Here is a 25,351-nt window from a genome sequence, read left to right as displayed (position 1 = left end):
CTGTTGCCTCTCTTGATATTGAAATGGCTCTTCCTCCATGCAAAGGAATCTTTGTATGCAGCATGTGTTTGTGGTGGGTGGGGGCGCCCATCATCCACCCACTTAACCCCTAAAGCGCGGGGTTGTTTTGGCGCTCCTTACGCGTCCTGTGACGATATTTGCGTTCCAACAGACTTTGTAAAAATATTTGCAAAAACTCAGTTATTAGTCCTAGAATATTATAATTACATATGCATATGGCACATACCTTCAGCTTTCTCCTGGGATGTTTGTTGAGCCTTCGTCGAGTACCGTAGGACTTGTGGAGACTTCTGAAGTTGGGTAACAAAGTCTCCACTTTACATTTCCCGACACCCCATAATATGATTACCACAGCCTGATATTATCACTAGAAACACAATTCTATGGTTTTCAAATAGTTTGGAATCCATACTCCAAAAAAAAAAAAAACCACCGTGAAAGCAATGAAAATTACGAGCGCATACGAGCTTCCCACATGCGCTCACTCCCCACTGGTATTCTGTCATTTATTATTCATAAAAACACTCACACTTTATATTCCTGTTACTATATAACACTTATATATATCTGCAGTCTTTATCCATTAAATTTCCTTCAGTAATAGTAGTTTATTGTCACTGTAGGCATTCAATTTCTCTTTCAGTAAAATACGTAGCATTCACTTTCTCGTCCTGTATACTAGCGTGGAGAACGAATCTGTCACTTTCACTTTCATAACTCCCAGTCATACATGCTAGAGTGAAACTTTCACTCTCATTACTCCTAGTTTATACATTATACTCGTATTCTTATATTACTACTTATTTACATTTCTATTTACATTCTCTATTTTATTTGCATTATTTACATTTCTATTTTATTTGCACTATGTTATGCACTGTCACTTGCAGTAACTTATAAGACTATTTTCCACTGTTCAGTTATATTTACATTCATTGCTTTCACTTGCTGGTTACACATTATTTACACATTATTTACATTTCCACTTGCACTGTTTTAGAGTCACCAGAAAGATCGTAGTCACTGTCCATCATGATCATTGATAAATTAGCCAGTTCACGTTCCACAGCAGTCACTTAGCCCTTTACCCCTTTCCACACGAGGTTTAGTAGGGGTAGAGGTCACAGGGCCCTTTGCATGTTGCTAAAAAACGGCGGAATTGGACAGGCGCGAATCCGACGTGGTTTCACCTTGAAAGATGACAGTAAACTGAATGCTGTTGCCTAGGGGCAGTGAAAGGCTGCCAGCGTCAGCATGGAGACAGCTGCTAATATATATGCTATGAAATGATTTGCAGGAATTCTAGACAATACATAATAAATTAGGTAGTACCAGGTGAATGTAAATATCACTTAGGCTTCTCCCTTCCTTTCTTATATATATTTTTATTATGAGAACAGGTCATACAGCATATTTTAAGGGGAAATAAACAGGGATAATTAGCGAACGAGTGCACATGAGGTGTTGCCAGGTGATAATTAGCCCATTCCAGATGTATGGCAGTATCAATTACCTTTTCTCTTTCTTTTATATATTATTTTGTATAAGAATAGGGCAAAGGGCACATTTCAATGGATGAAATGAGTGGAAAAATCCGTCCAGCATTTGTGTAGCGCAGCGTAGCTGGTCAGGTGGGAGGAGAGGGTAATGGAGGGGAGGTAAGGAGGGAGGGAGTCAAGGACAGGAGAAGAATGACTAAATTGTCAACAGTGGATGGGAGTACAGGTGACATTAGCAGAACTGAGTATAGCTGGACACTGGTAGTACTGATAGATGATACAAGCCACCACTTGAAAGCTCGGGCAAATTCAAAATAACACAGAATACCAAATGTGACGCCCCTCAGTATGATCCCTTGCTCCCGAGCGTCACGAAAGTGACGCCCCGCGGTTAAGGGGTTAATGTTCCTCTGTTTATAGGGTAACTCTAAATTGAGTGGCAAGCCAAATGTTTTCCTGTAAACCAGGAAAGCATTTACAACGCTGGGTGGTAACCTTATAACCAACCAACGTGTGTTCCCTACGTGACAAGTGGGTTGACGTAGGGTTAGTGCCCCTCCCCGGAATACAGCTGACTAGAAATACGAACAAGAAGCCTCGGACCAGGACTGACCAAAAGATGATGACTAAGGACCGAACAAAGGAAATGGTATGGATAACTACATAGAATGTGAGGGGTGCGAATGATGAGGTGAAAGAGAGAGAGAGATTATGGAAAAATAGGGAATATGAAGGTAGATGGAGTAGTTGGTGAGTGGGGTGTGCTGGAGAGATGGATGAGAATGGCAGTGCTATAGTGGACATTTGTGCTGGGAGGGGTTTGGTGATAGCCAATACACTCTCCAGGCACAAAATGATCCACAGGTATACATGGTGAGTGATGAGAAGGGTGGATGGTGAACTGAATGAAAAGAAGGCAATGATTGATTATGTATGTGTGAATGAAAGGATGAGAAGGTGTGTATTGGATGCAAGAGTGTATAGAAGTTGGGGGGTGGACTCTTTGACCACCACCAAGTGGTGGTCAGAATCAAGGTCCAAGTAAAATGGAGAAATAGAAGAAGGGAAGGACAGGAGGAAGTAGTTCGCACAAGGAGGATGGAAAGGTTACAAGAGGATGGCAAAAGGGAAGTGGAGGAGCAGTTGGGTAAATATGAATTGGAGCAGATGGGGAATGTGGAAGGTGTGTGCAAGGTATTCACAGAAAAAATCTGTGCAGCATGTGAGGTGGTGTGTGGGGTGAAGAGAAGACAAAAGGGGGTGCAGGGAACAGCATGGTGGAATGAGGAAGTGAGAGAGGCTGTGGCACAAAAGAAGAAAGAATATAATGAGTGGATGAGAAACAAGGTCATGGAAGTAGTTGAGAGACAGAAGAAGAGAGAGTTCTATGTAGAGAGTAAGAGAGCGGTGAAAATATTAGTAAGAGAGCGTAAGCAGAGAGTGGATGAGGAATTTGGAAGGAATTTGAGTGTAAAGTGGAGGGAATGTAGGAAAATGTTCTGGAGAGAGGTAAAGAGAGTTAGACAGGGTGCCAAAGAAGTTAATCGGGGAGTGAAAGATAAAAATGGTAGATTGCTAGTGGAGAAGGCAGAAATAGTGAGTAGATGGAGAGAATACTTTAACGAATTGTTGAACATAGAGAATGAAAGTAATGAGGTATAAGTGGCTGGGGAATGGCTGGGAGACGGAGGGATGTGAGAAGAGAGGAGGAAATCAGTAGGATGGACGTTGTTAAAGCAAAGAAGGAAGTCAAAATGGGGAAAGCCCAAGGAATTGATGGTGTGTGGTGAAATGCTGAAGCATGGGGGAGAGATAGTAGTAGAAAAGATGTGGAAGATGTGCAGATTGGCCTGGGAGGAAGGTAGAGTCCCATATGATTGGAAGTCAAGTATAATTATTCCCCCTGTACAAAGGAAAAAGGGGAAAAAGAAGTATGTCTTCTTAGTGTAATTGGAAAAGTACGTGGTAGGATACTTATTGACAGAGTTAGGGAAATAACAGAAGAATTAGTTGGAGAAGAACAGGGAGGTTTTAGGAAGAGAAGAGGTTGTGTAGATCAGATATTCATTCTTACATCTCTAGTGGAAAAGTTTCTAGAGAAGGGCAAGAAATTGTATGCAGCCTTCATGGATTTGGAGAGAGCATAATTTATGACAGGGTGGATAGACAAGGATTGTGGAAAGTATTAAGAATATATGGAGTAGATGGGAAGTTGTTGAATGCCATGAAGAGTATGTATGAGGGTGCTAAGGCTGCAGTGTGTGTGGATAGTGAACCGAGTGAATTTTTCTATTTGAAGGTTGGATTGAAACAGCGATGTATCATGTCTCCATGGTTGTTCAATTTGTACATGGATGGGGATAAAAAAGAGATACAAGGTAGGGCAGTAGATGTTGGAGTGGCCCTGAGAGAGGGCAGTGTTTGGAAACTCCCTGTATTGTTGTTTGCAGATGATACTGTGTTGTTAAGTGAAGACGAAAGGGAGCTGCAAGGCTTGGTGGATGAGTCTGGTAGTGTATGTAAGAAATTGAATCTAAAGGTGAATGCAGGGATGAGTAAAGTTGTGGTCTTCAAGTGAGGTGAAGTCAGTGACTGTACAGTGAATGTTGGATGAGAAGGAAATGGATAATGTGAATGTGTTTAAGTACTTGGGTAATATGATGAGTAAGGATGGAAGTTAAGAGGGTGAAGTGCTTGAAAGGCTACAACAAGGAAGAAAGGTTGCTGGTTCCTTGAAAGCAGTGATAAGAAACAGGGAAGTGAGCATGGGAGTGAAAAAGTTACTACATGACAGTATTTTGATACCAACTCTAACGTATGGAAGTGAAGCTTGGACCTTGTTGGAGGGACATAAGTAATGAGTGAGAGCAGTAGAAATGAGTTATTTGAGAGGATCATGTGGAGTCACATGGAGAGACAGATTAACAAATGAGGAAGTGAAGGATCGTTGTGGCGAGGATGTGTATGTGATAGGAAGGGTTAGGAGAAACACATTGAGGTGGTTTGGCCATGTGGAGAGGATGGAGAGTGAGAGACTAATGAGGAGAGTATATGTGAGTGAGGTGGAGGGGGAGAGAGGGAAGGGGAGGCCAATGATGAGATGGAGGGATGGAGTGGAGAGGTATATGAAAGAGGGGTGTGTGCTGGGAGCAGGGCAGTGAAATGGCAGGGGGCAGGGTGACATGGAGGCGATTTGTTTGTGGCCACCCCTGGCGGGATTAAGGCGTCTGGCAATGGATAGATAGATGTGTTAGGAGTGTGATGTGATATGGTAGTGAGACATGGGCAGTAAAGGAAGAGGATACTCACAGGCTCAAATGTACAGAAATGACAATGATTAGGTGGAAATGCAGTGCATCCTTGAATGCAAGGCTTGGGGCAGCTAAGTTTACAGTGGAAGAGTCAGGAGGAACGATGGGACTGGAATGTATTGGTGTTGTTATGAGGAGAGGTAGATTAAGATGGTTTGGAGAGGATGAGGGATGACAGTTGGGTGCAGAGTGTGAGACGTGTGAAAGTTGAGGGGAGAGTTGTGAGAGTCAGACTGAAAAAGACCAGGCGTGTGGTCATAGAGTGGGACCTTAGGGATAGAGGACGGAATAGGGAGGCCAGAAATTGGGCAGTATGGAGAGCCGCCAGTAGACAACCAAGGCTGATGCATACAACCATATTGGAGCCTTAATAAATGAAATGAACAAACACAACTAAACAAACAAGTTACTACAAAGTGACTTACAGAGGTATTGAAGTAACATATTTATGCATAGTTGCCATGTGAGGGAAAAATGTAGCACTTGACCTCCAAATATAGTCACTATTTTTCTACCACTTGTTACTAGTCATGCACTTACAAGGTAATTTTCTGTAAGCACTTATCTTTGAGCTTTTGATACTACAGTATAACAGTCCAAAATAACTTTGTATTGAGCATCACTTTTGGTAGTGTCTAATGCATTGAAATGTCACTCTTCATTGTCTCCATACTCATTATTACACTAATTATTTTTTTTCGTACAGACTGAACCAGAATATTGCACATATTTAGAATCTTCTCTGACACTTGGAAGAGTTGGAGATGTGGTTGGAAATGAGGCACTCTCGCATACAAAGGCTGACCAGGCATTCGGCATAGATACCTAGTTGAAACTTTCTTGCTCACATTTTCTTTATAATTTTTGTATTTTCTCAGTTTAGGAGATATAGGAGTAGGGTTAGTCACTGATTTGATAAATACAATTACTGTATATATGAGTGTGTTGTCCCAGATGATTGGCTGAAGAGTGTAATTGTAAATGTGTACAAGGGGAAGGGTGATGCCCTGAAAAGAGGAATTTATAGAGGCATAAAATTTTTGGACCAGATAATGAAGGTAATGGAGAGTTCTAGAAGGTATGCTTAGAGAAAGTGAATATTGATGAGATGCAGTTTGGGTTTATGTCAGGTAAAGGGACCACTGATGCCATATTCATCGTTCAACAGCTTCAGGAAAAGTGTATAGGAAAAAAAGGGGATCTGTATTTATGTTGATATGGAGAAGGCCTTTGACAGAGTCCCTAGAGAGGTGGTAAAGTAGACAGTGAGAAACCTTGGGATCGATGAGTGGCTGGTTATGGCCATTAATGTGGATGCTCGCACCCAGGTAAGAGTGAATGGAGTTTTGAGTGAGGAGTTTTCCATGAATGTTGTTGTGCATAAGGGTCAGTCTTGAGCCTGTTGTTGTTTATTATGGTACTCAAGCCCTCTCACATGACTTCAGAAATAGACTCTCATGGGAGATATTGTATGCTGATGATTTGGTGTTGACTGCAGAGAATGAAAGGGAGGTGGAGGAAAGCTGTAGGAAATGGAAAGATTGTATAGTGCACAAGGGCTTAAGAGTAAATGCAGATAAAACAAAAGTGATGGTATCTAGGCCTGGAGACAGACCTGTCAAAGAAGAGGGGGAGTGACCATGTGCAGTTTGCCACGAGGGTGTGGGAAGTAATTCCATCTTGTGCAGTGTTTGTGATAAGTGGTTGCATAAGAGATGTGGTGGTATTTGAGGCAGACTGCGAGATATTGCTGATTTCATATGTGCGGTGTGGTGGGGAGAGCCTGTGGAGATTGTCAGGCGTGAAAGGATTGAACTTGCTGATGAGTCTCTTGAGTGTGTGGAAGAGTTTTGTTATTTGAGAGCCATGTTATGTGCTGGAGGTGGGGCAGGAGCTAGCTCTGTGGCTAGAGTGAGGAGTGGTTGGAAAAAGTTCTGGGAGCTGTTGCCTCCTGACATTGAGAGGGCTCTTCCCCCCGTGCCAAGGGATCTTTGTATGCGGCATGTGTTAGGAGTGTAATGGTAGTGAGACCTGAGCAGTAAAGGAAGAGGATATTCGCTGGCTCAAATGCACAGAAATGGCAATGGTTAGGTGGATGTGCAGTGCTTCCCTGAGTGCGAGGCTGGGGGAAGTTAGGTTTACGATGGAAGAGTTAAGATGTAGGCTGGGACTGGAGTGTATTGGTGTTGTGATGTGGAGGGGTAGGTTGAGATGGTTTGGGCATGTGGAGAGGATGGGGAGTGATAAGTGGGTGCAGAAAGTGAGAAGCGATAGTGTTAGGGATTGGGTACCAAGAGGTAGACTGAAAAAGGCCTTGGGGAAGGTCATTGAGTGTGACCTCAGTGATAGGGGACTAAATAGGGAAGCTGCCAGAGATCGAGCAGCATGGAGAGCTGCTGTTAGGTGACCAAGGCTGACTCATGCAAGCATGTTGGAGCATTCTAAAACAAAATTAAATGAATATGCTGTATATATCATGTACTGTAATCAATTTGTTACAGCACTACAAAGTCCCTTAATGGTATTGAAGCAACATATTTACGTAGAAGTGCCGTGTATGGAAAGAATTTTTGCACAAGACCACCACCACCACAAAAAAAAAAAAAAAAAAAAAAAAGTTTGCTTGTTTTTCTACCCGTTGTTACTAGTTATGCACTTACTTGTTGTTTTTTGTCTCTGTAAGTACTTTTCTTTGGTCTCTAAATGTATATCAGTCCAGAATAACTTTGTAATAGTATCACATTCACTTTCATTATAGTGTGTTATGCATTACAGTGCCACTCACTGTTTTCTCCTTTTTCACTCTTATGCTAATTTTATATTTATATACATACTAAACCAGGATATTTACACATACAGTATTTGCAGTTTTTCTGACACACACAATCGTTCATAGGTATGGTAGGCACGGAAGCACTCCCCCATGCAAAGGGCAACCTTGCACTCAGCACGTGTAGTCACACATGCTCCAGTTTTATCTTTTTTCCTCCACTTCCACCTTCTCCCCTTTAGAGTCACTGTCATAGGTATAACTGGGTGGTAGGTGGCTCCACTTGGGTGGCTGACATTCTTCTTACCTGGTTGTGTGGTGAGGGAAGGGGAAGTAGTTGGGAGAAACAAACAACACCCTCACTCCATGGTGGCCAGTGGGTGGCTGAGTGGTGCAATTCCTTGAGGCAGGCTGGGGGATCCCATGTGACCCACTCAACAAAAATAAACAAGAACTAGGTGTGAATAACTGAGCGCGAATAATACAAAATTTCCCACAGTCGTCTGTAAGGACGTTGTAATTGCTTTCACAGTTCTTTCGGAAGGACTGTTACACTCCAAGGGTTAAGTATGTTACGGTACTAATTTTACTGACTTGGCTAGAAGTGTTAATTGTGCCATAATTGCCAGGTCAACCCTTGTAAAAGGTTGGTTTTTCTATATCTACCTATTGCCAAATGCCTTCATGCTGTCAAGGGTGGCCACTAACAAATTGCCAACATATTGCCCTGTCTCTTGCTATTATGCTGCCCTCCCACCAACACACACCCACCCCCCTTCCTCTCATATACTCATATACCTCTCCGCTCTATTCCTCCATCTCATCCTCAGTCTCCCCTTCCACCTCACTCACATACACTATCCTCTTTAGTCTCTCACTCTCCAACCTCCCCACATATTAAACCACCTCAGTGTATTTCTTCTGACACATTCTATCACATCCACATCAACACCACAATGCTCCATCACTTTCTCATTTATCAGTCTCTCTCTCTTTCTCCATGTAACTCTATGTGCTCCTCCCAGATGACTCATTTCCACTGCTTTCACTATTGACTTGTGCTAACAAGGTCAAAGCTTCACTTCCATATGTTAGAGTTGGTATCACAATACTGCCTTTATTTGGGGGGGGGGGTAATTCTACCCATTTTTTTTTTTGTGGGGGGGGGACTTCTTTAAGAACTAATGTTTAAAAGTTAATGATATGTTTGACTGGATGTAGCATGAGAGTTTTGAGGCTTGATTGATAGGTCAGTGGATGTGTACATTGCTTGAATCACATAGTACACGAGTGACCAAAAATCATAATCATAAAATTTTGAATGCATGAGTTTAGCCCACAATACACAAGGCAAAGGCTAGAAGTGGCCCAAAATCGCTATATTTCCTGACTACGCGACCCCCCCCCCTCCCCGCACAATGCACCCATCATGACTTACAGGCTCGTGGGGAAGGTGCTCATGAGGAGTCTACAGTAAGATCTCGCCAATAACAACTCTGACAATAATGTTTTCAGAATAATACAACACTGACAATAACGGTAAGTTAGAATAGATACCCATTTTCTGTAATAAGGTTTGGATTCATTGAATAATGGTTATTTTGTGAATGCCAAGTTGTTATACTGCAAGTACATCCATAACAAGATGAGGAATGAAATGGACAAACTAGAAGAGATGAAGGAAATTGCCGAAAATGTGAGCAGTAGCGAGGAGGTGGAAGGAAATTGCCGAAAATGTGAGCAGTAGCGAGGAGGTGGAGGATCCTCCCCTCTCCACCTCCCTTGACTTGCCCGCCTCTGTCCCCTCCACCTCCACTGCCCCACCTGACTCACCAGCCGCCTCCCCCTCCACCTCCACAGCCCCACCTGACACGCGTGCTTCACCTGGCATACCTGCAACCCCCACCATAATGACTCGTTGGATTCTGGAAGAAATATAACACTCGACAGGCCATAAATTTCTCGCCAAAGCCTGGAATAATACAACACTGGCAACCATTAAACACACATGATGCGGTGGGTGGTGGAGCGGTGACACTCTAAGTGTGTTGCCGTGCCTCGGATCCTCTGCTGTTAAAGTCAGTCAGGCCTGTTTTAAGGTGACTGATCATACTTTTGTTGTTTTTGCTGTATATGTAGTATGTCTTAAAATTTTCCCTTTAGTATATCTCTAAGGTTAAAAAAATATCAAGGTTTGAGGGGTCCCACCCATATGTTATTTTTCCCCTACGATTATGTATTCACAGTATAAGAAATCACAGTGCGCAAGGTCGCGGACCACCCATCCACTCACGCACTGTGTGAGCGAACTTTATTTATATGCTTTTCTGCTCCAATATGTGGGTCATTCTCATATAGTTTATTAGTGGGAGGTAGGGTTAGCTTGATAGTAGTGGTGTTGATTGTTATCAGTGGTGCTCAGTGATATTGGTCATTATGATGATGATGATATTCTCTCTTCAGGTATTGGGAAGACATTGGTGTATGGGAGACAGGAGGATGCCCATGAGTTCATCAAGCTTCTACTGGACCACATGGAGAAATCATATCTGGCTTTCAAACGCGCTGGCAAGCTCGACCATCGCTCTCGTGAAACCACTCCACTTAACCAAATCTTTGGGGGATATCTTAGACAGCAGGGTGAGTGGAGAGAGAGAGAGAGAGAGAGCATGTGTGGTTGTGTATAACCTAGTTATGGTGTACAGGTTTTAAGCTAAGCTTGTGTTGTCCTGTCTTCATATATGCTTTTATTGAGCTTTGTTTTAAATACAAAATGTTTTTTCTTCGCACCACGTCCTCCTCCAAACTGTTCTGATTTTATTTGCTTTACTTCCATTGGCGTGCTGGAGGGGGACACCATTGTGTTGTGGCAGTGATATGGCTGGACGTCTCTGCCCCCTGGTTATGCAAATGAATTACATATCCCTCATTCCCTGAGTGGGGGTTGGTGGACTGCAGGAGGGGGACAGCTTCAGGATTCTGTCTGCATTTTTAACCCCTTAAGTCCTAATCACATCAATTAATGCGATTTGAGTTTTATGCTAAAATGCCTAATCGCATCAATTGAACATGGCCTGTAAAAAACTGCGGAGCACTTGCTCCACCCCGATTATAACGTACATGGCTTCAGGCCAATGAGAACTCACCCCTGATGTTGCGTGAGGAAGGATCGGACCAACCTGGGCGGTGGGGGGCACCCCCCTCTTGGCCGCCTCCATGCCACCCTCTACTCCACTCCCTCACGCCCTTGTCCCCCATCACTCTCTCACCCCTCCACGCAACTGCATCTCTTCTCCCACAGCAACCTGCGTCCCTTCCCACCCTCTCTTTCCCCTTCTTCCTCAGTGCTAGCCTTGTCCCCCCCCCCCCAAACCCCACCCATCTCTCCCTCCTTGTCCCTCACTACCCTTCCAATCCCCAACAGGCCCCCGATTGTCAGACCTGATGAACGTACCTGTTTCATGTTATTTCTACTTCTCAAATTTTTACACCTCATTCTGTTCATTTCTCACTTCGTACCTACCAGTTTCTGTACATACGTAGTTGGAGAATGCTGTATGTTGTACTACATACGATGCATCGTATTTTTTTTTTCATTCTCCCAACTTGCCCAGATTAGCACCTCTGAGTAGTGTCCATCTGTGTTAGTTTTCGAAAGACTATGAGGCCTTGTAGGGCCGCTCCCTGCACCTGTTTTATCTCCCCACGCATACAAACACACGTGTTTTCATGGCTGGTGTGATAAATTCCAATGAATGGAGAGTTTCCACAAGAGAATTTGGTTGTTTCCGAAACTGTATTGATAAGTGTGATGAAGTGTAATGATAATGTGATAATTGTAATGGTGTGATAAATGTGTAACGAGAAGTTGGGAGAGTAAAAAGAGAAATCGGAAACAAATTATTTTTTCCCTTTCTTATGCATGCATTTATAGCATTATTCAACTTTATTTTGATGTCCTTGATGGTCATAAAAATTTATATGCGTCTGTGTTAGTTTTGGAATGACTCTGAGGCCTTGTAGGGCTACTCCCCACACCTGTTTCATCTCCCACACCTACATACACACCTGTTTTTATGGTTGGTGTGACAAATCCCATTGAAATGGAAGGTTTCCACAAGAGAATTTGGTTGTTGCCAAAATTTTTCTCCCCAAGTACCACCAAGGCCTTGTAGGCCAACTCCCCACACTAGTTATCTCCCCACACCTACATACACACCTGTTTTCATGGTAGATGTTACAGAATTCAATGAAGTGCTTTCTTTTCATGCGAAAAGCTGGTTATTTCCAACCCCCGTATCTGTAGGCCTACTCTCCACAGCCTACTTTTTCTCCCCACAGTCTAGTAATCTCCCCACACCTACATATACCTGTTTTCATGGTTGGTGTGACAAAACAATTTGAAATGACCTGTTTCAATAAGAAACATAAGTAGTTATTAAAATTTTCATGTTTTCAATTGTTTTCGAGGGGTAACTATCATAAACTTTTTTTTAACTTTGACGCGCAATTGTGTGGTAACCATTAGGCTATGGGGATACGGATTGCATTGTCAGGTGTGTAAATTCTTCCTCTTTAGCCAGAACACAATCAATTTGCCCTTGGTGAAAGTCGCCAAAACACCCCCAAATTGCGGTTGTGGGAGGTACCCTGCCTGAAGCAATTACGGTCTTAAGAGGTTAATGAACCACGACCACCACAACCTTCTCCTCCTCCTCCTCTCTCTCTCTCTCTCTCTCTCTCTCTCTCTCTCTCAACATCCTCTCAAAAATTAATAGATAGCTGTTTGTATGGATCTGGAGAGACTTGATTGAATTTTGGCCACAATTACTTGCTAGCTGTATTATGCTCTTTACCTGCTGAAAGTAGTGGTGCTACTGCTGCACCTGCTAGGAAAAAAATGTAGGACCAGTACCACTACAGGTACCTTTTTGGAGAACTAGTTCACTTCTGCTACTTTGAATAAATACAGTAACCTCTCAGTTATCCGTTGTTGCAATATCCGACCCAGTGCAATATCCAGCGTGTATTGCTCGGCCCTTTTAAAACAATATCCAGTGAAGTTAGCCAGTCGGTGGTACTATTTATTTTTTGGTGGTGATGTGTATCGTCTGTCTCAGTTGTGGGACCCAGTTGGTGCACAGGCAGACCCCGCAACATGGCAGTCAATCATAATGCATTGTGGGAGCACCCCATCTGACAAGCCAAGCCTATTCCATCACTCCCCCATTTTCTCTGGGGTATACCATATAGCGAGGACGTATCTGTGTATTGTGCTTTTGTGACCCATGTTGTGGCTACCCTCTAGTGCTGTGGCTTAGCCTGTGGCCCCTCTGTGCCACTCTCATTGCTGTAGTGCTGTGACTACCCTTGTGGTCCCTCAGTTCATGCCCTAGTTCTCTTACTACTGTATAGTGAGCTGGAGTAATCTTTGTGGGGGCCATTTGCCACTAGACTACATGGGGTTTTGGGCACTGTACTGCAGAGTGTGCTAATGTACCCTCCAGTGATGTCAACACTAGGTGAGTACAATATGAGTTTGATTATATTATGTGCTGTATCACTGTACTGTGATCACTGTATCAATACTGTATTGTATTGTATGCTTGATTTTACCCTTTTACTGTAGTCACGGCGCATGACTCTGAGGTTGTCATTTTTGTGCTTTGGCAACATGCCCGTCAGCGCTGCTTCCGATTTCATGTATAATATGATACGACTGTGATTTGTTTATAATATGTTCATGTATAATAATGCTTGTGTATAATGTATTCCTGTATAATAATATGATTCGTGTATACAGTAATATGAAACGAAATCTGACATGCTTTTGACAGGCGGGTTGCCAGGGTACAGTAATGACAACCTCAGAGTCATGCACCGCGACTATGATGAGTAATATTGTTGGAAAGTTTTTAGGACTGAGTTGAGATGGATAGCTTAGGGTAGTGACACATTATCCAGCTGAATGCCAAATGGACAGCTGATTGGGAATACCAACACAATGTCCAGCATTATAGTTACTGTAATTCTCAGTTATCTGTTGTACAGCAAGCTCGCTCCCAACGCGTGGGTTTCGTTCCTAACGTGGCGCGTTCAGCGCGAAACCGCGTAAGTTTTAACTACTCCTTATTTTGCTCCCTAGATCTCCTAAACGTGGTATTTTGCTGTTATCTGCCATTGGTAATCAATATGAAGCACTTTAAGTGGGTAGAAGGTTTATTTAATGTTATAACTTACAAATACAGTATTGCACAGCAAAACTTCATCATACAAATACGTAAACACAAGGCAACATTCCGATGCCGAAACCAATCGGCGTCGGAATGTTGCCATGTGTTTACGTATTTGTATGTCGAAGTTTTGCTGTGTGGTACTGCATTTGTAAGTTATAACATTAAATAAACCTTCTAATCACTTAAAGTGCTTCATATTGATTACCAATGGCAGATAACAGCAAAATACCACATTTAGGGAGTCTAGGGAGCAAAATGGTTTCGGGACTATTTGCTGTCAAGCCAGTTCGCCGTCACAACAATAACAAGACAACATAGACTTTGATGGATCCCCTGAAATATAGTTATTAAAGTATTGATTAATTAATAAGTATATTTATAAAAGTATTGAATAATTAATATAAGTATATTTATAGAATGACGGGGAATCATCCAGGGTGCGAATTGTCCTGACGGGGAATCGTCCATGCTTTGACGGGGAATTGACATGATGGCAAATTGTCTTGGAACCCACCGAGCGTGTGTAATCAATGAATAAGGTTAACTGGTTACAAGGCTTTAATAAATGCTTTAACTTTCTTTAAGTGCTTTAACTTACAAGTGCATACCTGAATAGTAAATATTTAACTTACAAATACAGTACTGTGGAAAAGCAGTACAGCAAATATTTAACAAACAAATAAAAAAAGGTAATATTCTGATGTCTATCAGAAAACTGGTTATAAGACTTTATTTCTTGCTTGAACGTTATTTAATAATACTTTAACTTCCACATAAACTTACCAGAACAGTACTGTAAATATTTAACTTACAAATACAGCACTGAGGAAAAGCAGTACAGCGAATCACATCACGTGATCAAAACAAACCGTGCGTGTTGAGCTGATGTTCGAGGATTTGGCCTTTCAAAGGCCTCCCTTGCGTAAATTTATAGTTTTCGTAATCGTTCTTTAATGTTATGTTGTCTTATACATATCCCAGCACTAACAATGTATAATTGCTAGCACGTTCGGCGAGAATGTGTTCTGGGCGAGTTTACTGTAATTTAGCCAAGACCTTCACCGAATAATGTGAAATGTGGGATATTGCGTAGTACCGGGACCACCGAGATATCAAGGCCTGTAATTTCCCACGTCATGTCATCATGACTGGGGTACCCTGCAGCGGTGCAGTCAGCCTCACCAACCCTCACTCACTTGTAGAATTTCGCTTCTCTCTCTCTCTCTCTCATATATGTATATACAGTAAAAGTACTATTATTCGGCAGCTGATTATTCGGTAGATCTGACATTTCGGCAGTTTTGAGAAATAGTCCCATTTACGAAAATCTTTGATTGTTCGGCAGATGTCCGGAATCATCTCGGCAGTCCAGGAAGTGTTATCTGTGACTTGTAGGCCTAATGTTTCATTACACTTCTGTATTTTCACTAATTTCTATATTTTTTCAGATTCAGGTATAATACTGTATTGATTACAATATTGCACAGTATTATACAGTACAGTAACCACCCCCTCCAAATTAGCGAGGGTTACGTTCCAAGCCCCCTCGCTAATTTTTTAAATTCGTTCATTCTTGACGCCATCCTGAAAGTGACATTTACCGGTAATTGTGTAGCCCATGAACCACTGATACTGTAATCCATCAGCCATTAATAAATGGTGCTTGTTAAATCAGTTTCCCTGTTGTTTTTAGTTGTACGGCTGTGACAGCTCTAGTATTTTTATTCCTCAGCATAATGGTGGAAGGGACTGTCCTGTTTAACTAAACCTAACCTAACCGAGTTTAACTGTACCTAATAATTTAACCAAACCTAACCTAACATAAAGTCAGAAAAATACTTAAAAATAAACTGGAGGAATATGAATTGCTAAGGTCTCTCTGATGAAAGTTAAACGTACATTTAGCAACCTTCTTTTGTTCGTGTTTGTGTTTAATGTGAGAGTATTGATGCAAACGGTAATATATCCCATTTTCGCCTTCATAACCTCCGGCACTGAGCAACCCTTTACAGTACTGATGTCAATGATATCAAGTTAGTGTGAGATATAAAGAAAACTGAACAATTATGTGGAGGGAACAAAGTCACTGGTATGTTTACACGACTCTACGCTACGACTCCAATCAGTCAGGCGGTCGGTTAATCTCAGATGTTTTCGCCCATTTGGTAAATGCACTGTAACTTTATCAGTTTTTCTGTGAGTCATACTGAATCATAGCATGGGTTTAGGAAGCTAAATAACACATTGCTAGGTGAGCCAGACGATTATCTTCACTTCTTTAAGAAAAACAAATGGATTTCAGAAGAATGGAAGAAACTTACTCTGCGTGCTCAGGGAGGGATTTAATTTCTTCCATTTTCTTAAAGATGTGAAGGTAATCGTCTGGCGCACCTAACAATGTGTTATTTAGCTTCCTAAACCCATGCTGTAATTCAAGGGAGAAGTTACAAAGTTAAGGTGCATTTACCAAGTGGCCGAAAACATCTGAGATTAACCAACCCTCTGACTGCTTGGAATCGTATCATAGAGTCGTGTAAGCATACCAGTGACCCTCGTTCCCTTCCCATAATTGTTCACAGTTTTTTCATAGCTCACTAACTCGACATCACTGACATCGGTACTGTAAAGGGTAGTTCAGTGCCGGAGGTTATTAAGGGGTTAATGGAATACATTACTGTTTCCATCAATACTCTCCCTTTCACATGTAAAAAAATAAAAAGAAAAAAGAACAAGATTGAGTGCTAAATGTACGTTTAACTTTCATCAGAAAGACCTTACCAATTCATATTCCTTCACTTTTTTTATGCAATTTCCCGACTATTTTATTTTGTGTTTGGAAAAAGTACTGTATACAACACTCACTGCAAACATATTTGTAATAAGTAGTGATGAGTTCACCAATACAAGTGATGTACTGAGCTGGTAGGTAATATTCCGTATCATTTTGGCCAGCCAGGAAGTGTTATCTGACTTGTATGCCTACTGTGTCATTACACTTGTATATGTTCACTAATTTATATATATATTTCAGATTCAGGTGTAGTACTGTATTGGCTGCAGTATTGTATAGTATACAGTACTCTCTCCAAACACAGTTGTAATACCATAAGTGGTGATGACAGTGTTCACCAATATATTTAAGGTACTGAGTGGGTAGGTTTTTTATTATTCGGCAAATCCAATATCTCGGCATCATCCCAGTCCCATAGATGCCGAATAATGGGACTTTTACTGTATATATACAATAATCCCTCCACTATCCGATGTAATAGAGCCAAAGGCATGTCTGGAAAGTGGTCCCGTCTGGAAAGTGGACACCTGCCTGCTGGATTGGTACCGTACTTAAGGTCCCTAACCCAGTCTAACTTTGAAAGCCACCTAAATAACTCCCTACCGGACATGCATAGCACCTATTTAAGACCATATTCACACCAATAATGGACATAAAGCCTGAAATAAATGAAAAGGAACCTCACTAATTATATATACAAGTGGAAATACATGTAATCACTCCTTATAGTTAACAGCATGTTGATTATTTTCACGCTATGTAGGCTAGCACATTAATCAGAGAGAGCAGACAATGCACCGTCTCCATCCTGTGTATCCTCGTACTTGTGAAAAATCCATTTGGTAATGCACTGTTCTGATTCATTACCAAACGAATTGTTCATTGGCAAATTGACCCACATTTGGTAATGAAAAATACCAAATGGCAACCCTGACAGGAGGGGGGAGGGGGGAGGAAGGAAGGGGTAAAGGGGCCATGGTGTAAATAGCTGTTGGGTGCCGCGTGGCAATTTCAGTTGATGGGTGAGAAAAAAAAAATCTTTTTTTTTTTTTTTTTTTTTAAATACCGTTTTTGGGTTCCGAAGGTCCAGGTCCACAATGTCTGGTAAGTGGGGTGTCCGGAAAGTGGGCGTCCAGATAGTATAGGGATTATTTATATATATATATACTGTATATATATATAGAGCCGGTGGCTCAATCGGTAGAGAGTTGGCCTGCAGTCCTGACGGACCCGGGTTCAAATCCCGCTGTGGCAGGGAACAGTTTAAGGATTTGAATTTCATAAAATCAGACTTTACTGATCTACTAGAAGGCCCACCGACATGTCGTAAAAATACCCCCGCTAATACCAATACACCAGTCCTGTATGAGACAGCCCTAGCATGTATTCAATATGGACGGTGGGTGTTAGCGCCGAAGTGGTGACATGTAGAGGTGTGCGGTACGTAGGAGGACTACTGGGCCTTGAAAGCAGGCAGTGAAGCCTATGCCCAGAGTCGGTCACATTAAAAAATATATATATATATATATATATTGTATTTCGTGGGGTGGAAGTCGCCTTTTTTTTTTTTTTCTCTCAAAATCACCTTCAAATATCCCCCTGCGTCCTGGAGGCGAGACTAAGACCTTGGCTCCATTTAGAAGAATCACTTATACAGAGGATCATCTCACTGTTTGGCAGTCAAGTATTTTTTAGGGTATAAACACCTTTGATTTATTGTAAAAAGTTACATTCACTTGTGCATGTACTCAGATTTTATGATTAGAAACACCCAGGCTCAAGAAAAAATTTAGGGTTTGTTTACAACTGGCCATGTGACAGTCTGGGGGTTTATAATTATAGCTGTTTAGCAATTTAGCATCTAGCATACACCCTACTTTAGCAGGCTAACGTGATCACTTGTGAACTCCCTGCTAACCTGAATTGCAGTCATGATCACTTTGCATGCCATCTACTCAGTAACTATACTCTGTTCCATATAAAGTGGCGGAGAAGCTACGCCCAAGTCCTAGTCGAACGCAGGTGACCGTACAAAGGGATAAAAGTGACCTCACCTGACTCTTTCTCCAGCCTACTCTCCTGGGAGAGAGGGAGAGAGAGAGAGATTTGAACTGTTTATTGTCTAATCTTCAAATATAGCAACAATATTTTTTCTGATAATATTAATTAATCCTACATCCAATCCAAACATGAATTTTTTGTAATTTGAAGGCATTATTATGAGTTCTGTCCTGATTTGCAAACCTAAGAAAATCACCAATTCATCGCGAAATGGTGAAACGTTGTAATTATTAAAATATCAGTCATATGATTTGCTGAAAATAACTTCTGTCAAGATAGAGTTTTATATAAAAAATAATGGTGAAATACGCATTACCCTCTCTCTGTCTCTCTCTCTCTCCCTTCTAGTGTGTGTGTGTGTGTGTGTGTGTGTGTGTATGATGAATAGGAAAAGGGAAAGTTTCTCCCTCTCCCTCCCCACCCTCTCTCTCTGTTCTTTCCTCCTTCCCTCCCTCCCCACCCTCTCTCTCTGTTCTTTCCTCCTTCCCTCCCTCCCCCCCTCCTCTCTCTCTCTCTCTCTCTCTCTCTCTCTCGTATAATATTAAACAATGCATGTATATGGCTTATATTTATATTTACAACTCTTATTACAATAAGTATACACAGGACACCTCACACAACACTTGTTTATTCATCTTCATCGCTGCTGGGCTCGTTCGATATATTGATAAAATTTTCTACCATGTGGTTTACAGCAATGTCATATCTCATAAATTCTTCTTCTTCTTCTTCTTTTTTTTTTTGCATGTGCCACACATGCGAGGCTGTTGGCAGGATTCTCCCCCTTTCTGTCAACAGGTGGATGGGCACTTTTACTGTACACATACTCGTGGCGTGCGGTCTGTTAGACGCCAAGTGTCCATGCGGAAACACAACTCACGGTGACCAGGGGACTTTTGGCGTTTGGTAGAGATGCGGACGACTGCTCTCACCGAACACGTACTTGTGGCTCGTGGTCTTTGTTTGATGGTGGTGACGGTTGGGAAAGACTTAGCCTGGTGGCCGCATGACACTGATCTTTTGGTCGGGACACATACGTACGTTTGACTCAGCTTGTCAGTTACAGTCGTATTACTCGGATGTTGAAGGCTCATTGGGAGTGATCGGACAAGCGCATGGCTTTGACCAATCAGTACTGTATGGGGGCAGACGGACATTTTAGCTCTGGTCGTGGGTTATGGACTACTTCCCTCTCATGGCTGTAGCCCAATGACCAGGACACTGAATGTTTGAACATGTCGGCTGGCTAGCTGAAGTTCTTGGGGACTTTTATGTCCAGATAATAGCAAGTAAATTCGGATTATGGTTTAATGGAGCCAAGGTCCAGCATCCGGATAATGTGCGTCTGAATAAATGAGGGCCATCACTGGCCTCAATACTAACAAGGCATATGGGCCGGATGGAGTCCCTCCTGTTGTTCTCAAGAACTGTGCTTCTTTGCTTACACCCTGCCTACGCAAACTCTTTCGCCTTTGTCTGTTAACTTGTACCTTTCATTCTTGCCGGAAGTTTGCTCTCATTCAGCCAGTCCCAAAGAAGGGTGACCACTCCCAACCCTCCAACTATCGTCCAATTGCTTTAACGTCCTGTATTTCAAAAGTTTTTGAGTCAATTCTCAATAGAAAAATTTTAAGTCATCTTTCCTCTCACAACCTTCTTGCTGATCATCAATACGGGTTCCGTCAGGGACGCTCCACTGGTGATCATCTCACATACCTTTCAGACTCCTGGTCATCCTCCTTTCGAGACTTTGGCGAAAGCTTTGCCATTGCACTTGACATCTCAAAAGCTTTCGATTGAGTCTGGCATAAATCTTTAATTTCCAAACCGCCCTCTTACAGTTTCTATCCTTCTGTCTGTGCCTTCATCGCTAGCTTCCTTTCTGGTCGTTCTATAGCCGCTGTTGTAGACGGCCATCGTTTTCTCCTAGATCTATCATCAGTGGTGTTCCTCAGGGCTCTGTCCTATCACCAACTCTCTTCCTTTTATTCATCAGTGACCTTCTAAACTGTACATCTAACCCTATCCACTCATACGCTGATGACTCCACCCTTCACCTTTCCTTTTGGTTCCAGTTACGCCCATCTCAGCAGTTACTTCAACAAACAAGGGATGAGGCTATGGCACACCTAATGCCTGACTTGGCTCGTATCTCTGACTGGGGTAAAAATAATCTGGTTGTTTTTAATACATCTAAGACTCAGTTCTTACACCTATCAACCTGACAGAATCTTCCACAGGTATACCCACTAATGTTTAATAATATACAGCTTAATCCTGCTTCATCCTTGAACATGCTTGGGGTTTCATTTACTCGGGACTTATCTTGGAAAGATCATATAACATCTCTTGTAAAATCTGCTTCCAAGAGATTGGGTGTGCTAAGCCATCTCCGTTCTTTCTTTACCCCTGCACAATTCTTGACTCTATTCAGGGGTTTTATCCGCCCCTGTGTGGAGTACAACTCTCATGTGTGGGGAGGCTCCCCACATACAGCTCTTCTCAATAGGGTGGAGTCAAAGGCTTTTCGTCTCATTAACTCTCCTCCTCTTACTGACTCCCTTCAAACTCAGTCTCTTCGTCGCACTGTTGCATCTTTATCTCTTTTCTATCACTAATGGTCACTGCTCCTCTGAACTGTCTGCATGCATTTCTCCACCTCTACGACGGGTGCGTAGCACCCATGTAGCAGAAAACTCTCATCCCTTTTCTGTCCATCTCTCTAATGCAAGAGTTAACCACTACTCCCAATCCTTCATTTATGCAACAGGTCAACTCTGGAACTGTCTCCCTCTGTCTGTATTTCCTGCTGCCTATGATCTCCAGTCTTTCAAATGCAGTGTGTCCAGGCATCTCTAAATGAATGGATCTTGAATTTGGCTCTCTCCTGTATTTTGTTTTTCTCTTGGAGGGAACTGTTATTGCGGGCTCATGGTCTTTGGTTCCTTCTTCCTCGCATTAAAAAAAAAGTATATATATATATATATATTATATACACATGAAGTTCTACCCAAAAGTTCCAGGAATTTGAATATTGTAGGAAAATAAGTTACCTTACCTCGTACTTCTCACTGTCACCTTCGAAGTAATCTCCTTGGGCATGTATACAGTGGTTCCAGCATTTTTTCCACGAGTCCATGCATCCCTGGAAGGCTTCAGGCGTGATGGTCTTGAGCATCTCCTGCGATTCTGTCTGGATCTCCTCAATCAAGTCAAATTGACGCCCTTTCTGTTATTTCAGCTTGGGAAACAGGAAAAAGTCGCAGGGGGCAAGGTCAGGTGAATAGGGTGGGTGGGAAATGACCACCATGTTAGTGGAAGCCAGGAACTGCCAGACAACAATTGATGTGTGGGCGGGAGCGTTGTTATGATGCAGGACCTAGTCCATGTTCTTCCACTGTTCTGGACGTTTGTGGCGGATGTTCTCCCTCAGACGCTGCAAAACTTCACAATAAAACTTTCTGCTAACAGATTGACCGGGTGATATGAATTCCTTGTGAACAATCCCTTGGATATAGAAGAAAACGATCAATATCGATGACATTGCAGCACCATTAGTCTGCCATTGCAAAATTGCCAAACCACCTACACACCACGTTACAATAGTAAGCATAGCTCAACAACACGTCCGCTCACAGACACAGCCAGGGCCATACTGATGCACAAGGGGTGCTGCTGACTCCTCCTGGTAGCAAAAAGCAAAACTTCAAACGGTTTGCTCCCTCTGTTCAAATTACTGGAGCTTTTGGGTAGCACCTCACATATACAGCGCTTCCTTAATGTCCACTTGGGTTAGGTAACAGAGACACCCTCATATGTTAAAAATCTGTGGATATCTGCTGTCCCCCTGAAAAACATCTCTGGACCCCCCATTTCCTTATATAAATAAAGGAAAATCCAGTGTGCATGTTTTCAACCACTTTATTAACACTAAAAAAGTTAAAAACAAGATAAAGTGCTTTAGTGAATCAGGCCCTGGTACTGTATCCACCTGCGGATACTTAAAACTGTGTATGTAATATCCACCCACGGATATTTAAAACTGTGTATGTTAAAAACATAGGTGTTGAGGGATGACTGTATATATATATATACAGGATGGAGGTTTGGAGGGTGAAGCGCATGAAAGGGTACAGCAGGGAAGAAAGGTTGCTGGTTCTTTGAAAGCAGTGATAAGAAACAGGGAAGTGAGCATGGAAGTGAAAAAGTTACTACATGACAGTATTGTGATACCAACTCTAACATACGGAAGTGAAGCTTGGACATTGTTGGAAGGACACAAGTCAAGAGTGAGAGCAGTGGAAATGAGTTATTTAAGAGGAGCCTGTGGAGTCACGTGGAGAGACAGGCTGACGAATGAGGATATAAAGGAGCGTTGTGGTGTGGATGTGGATGTGATAGGAAGCGTTATGAGGAACACACTGAGGTGGTTTGGCCACGTGGAGAGGATGGAGGGTGAAAGACTGACGAAGAGAGTGTGTGTGAGTGAGGTGGAGGGGGTAAGAGGGAGGGGGAGGCCGAGGATGAGATGGAGGGATGGGGTGGAGAGGTATATGAGAGAGGGGGGTGTGAGTTGGGAGCAGGGCAGTGAAATGGTGGGGGACAGGGTGACTTGGAGGCGATTTGTTTGTGGCCACCCCAAACGGGATTGAGGCGTCTGGCAATAGATAGATAGATAGATAGATATATATATACTGTATTTATATAATACAGTATATATATACAGTATATATATATATATATATATATATATATATATATATATATATATATTATACATATACTGTATAAACATATATACCTATATATATATATATATCTATATATATATATATATATATATATACACAGTGGAATTTCGATGGACGTAGGCGCCTAAAATTACAGCGAAATTCAAATAATTGAAATTTAAACTGAACTTCTTATGGGAAGAATTAGTTTGGGTCCAGGGCCTCCAAACTTAACTACGTAAAATCATGATTTTTTGCCCACATCTCCTGTAAACTTTATGAACTATAATTGTGATTAAGTAACTAGTTCTGCATTGTATTGCCATACTGTCAGCAAGTGTTTATTGCCTTGTCAGCAAGTGTATACTTGGTGTATTTCTGCCCTTTCCTGTATTGCCATTTTTCCTTTGGCTGCGTCCATGTTTTGACGGGGAATTATGTGATGGTGAATTGACTTGGCAGTGAATTGTCTCGGAACCATATCTTCGTGTGCGTCGCATATGAATAAATGATGATGGGGTGAAACGAGCTGTGGAACAAAAGAAGAAGGCATATAGTGAATGGTTAGCGAGTAGAGGTAGGGGAGAAGATGAGAGAGAGAAGAGAGAAGTATATGTGAGCAGGAGAAGGGAGGTTAAGAGACTGGTGAAGGAGAGTAAGAAGAAAGTGGATGAAGAGTTTGGGAGGAATCTGAGTGTGAAATGGAGGGAGAGTAGGAAATTGTTTTGGAAGGAGGTAAAGAAAGTAAGGCAGTGTGAAAGGGGAAATAGTAGGGGAGTGAAAGATAGGAATAATAGATTGTTGGTGGAGAAGAGAGTGAAATTGAGGAGATGGAAGGAGCACTTTGAGGATTTGTTGAATGTAGAGAGTGAGAGCAGTGCGAGTATTAGTGGTTGGGGAATGGCTGGGAGAAGAAGAGATGAGAGGAGGGAGGAAAAGATCAGTAGGGCGGAAGTAGTGGAAGCGATGAAGAAGATTAAGTTGGAAAAGGCCCCAGGAATTGATGGAGTGTGTGGTGAAATGCTTAGGTATGGGGGTGAGATTGTTGTGGAGTGGATATGGAAGTTGTGTAGAATGGCTTGGGAAGAGGGAAGGGTTCCAGAGGACTGGAAATCAGATATAATTGGTCTTTTATACAAAGGAAAAGGGGAGAGAGAAGTATGTGGTAACCATAGGGGTATTTGCCTTGTTAGTGTGACTGGTAAAATATATGGTAGAATACTCATTGATAGGGTTAGGTATATGACAGAGGAGCTAGTTGGAGAAGAACAAGGGGGATTTAGGAAGGGAAAAGGGTGTGTAGATCAGATATTTGTTCAGTGATGTTTAGTGGAGAACTGTCTAGAGAAGGGAAGGATAGTGTATGCTGCCTTCATGGACTTGGAGAAAGCTTATGACAGAATAGATAGGCAAGGTATGTGGAAGGTATTAAGAATATATGGAGTGGAGGGGAAATTGTTGAGTGCTGTGAAGAGTATGTACGAGGGAGCTAGGGCTACGGTGCGAGTGGATGGTGAGCTGAGTGAGTTCTTTGATCTCAGTGTGGGACTGAAACAGGGTTGTGTGATGTCTCCATGGCTGTTTAATATATACATGGATGGGGTTGTAAAGGAGGTGCAAGGTAGGGCAGTGGATGTGGAGGTGGCTCTAATGAATGAGGGTGAGATTTGGAAGATTCCGGTGTTGCTGTTTGCTGATGATACAGTATTGTTGAGTGAAGATGAATGGGAGTTGCAAGGTTTGGTGAATGAATTTGGGACAGTGTGTAGGAGGAGGAATCTGAAAGTTAATGTAAACAAAAGTAAAGTTATGGTGTTCGAGAGGAATGAAGTCACAGAGTGTGCAGTGAGGTTGGATGGTGAGGATATGGAGAATGTGAGTGCATTCATGTACTTGGGTAGTGTGATGAGTAAGGATGAAACTTTGGGGGAT

General features: G+C 42.2%; 1 protein-coding gene across 1 annotated transcript in view; it reads left to right on the top strand.

The window, feature by feature from the left end:
- The window catches only part of scny (ubiquitin specific peptidase 36), a 210,321-nt gene that overhangs the window by 86,856 nt on the left and 98,114 nt on the right, over window positions 1-25,351 (top strand). Inside the window, exon 5 of the mRNA XM_080274469.1 lies at window positions 10,065-10,241. Coding sequence (XP_080130595.1) covers window positions 10,065-10,241 — 177 coding nt within the window. The remainder of the gene's footprint in view (window positions 1-10,064; window positions 10,242-25,351) is intronic.

Source organism: Coenobita brevimanus, chromosome 57 (assembly GCF_032717465.1).
Source record: "Coenobita brevimanus isolate Jiangsu-jjx chromosome 57, ASM3271746v2, whole genome shotgun sequence".
Taxonomy (NCBI): domain Eukaryota; kingdom Metazoa; phylum Arthropoda; class Malacostraca; order Decapoda; family Coenobitidae; genus Coenobita; species Coenobita brevimanus.
This window is presented reverse-complemented; position numbering and strand designations above follow the sequence as displayed.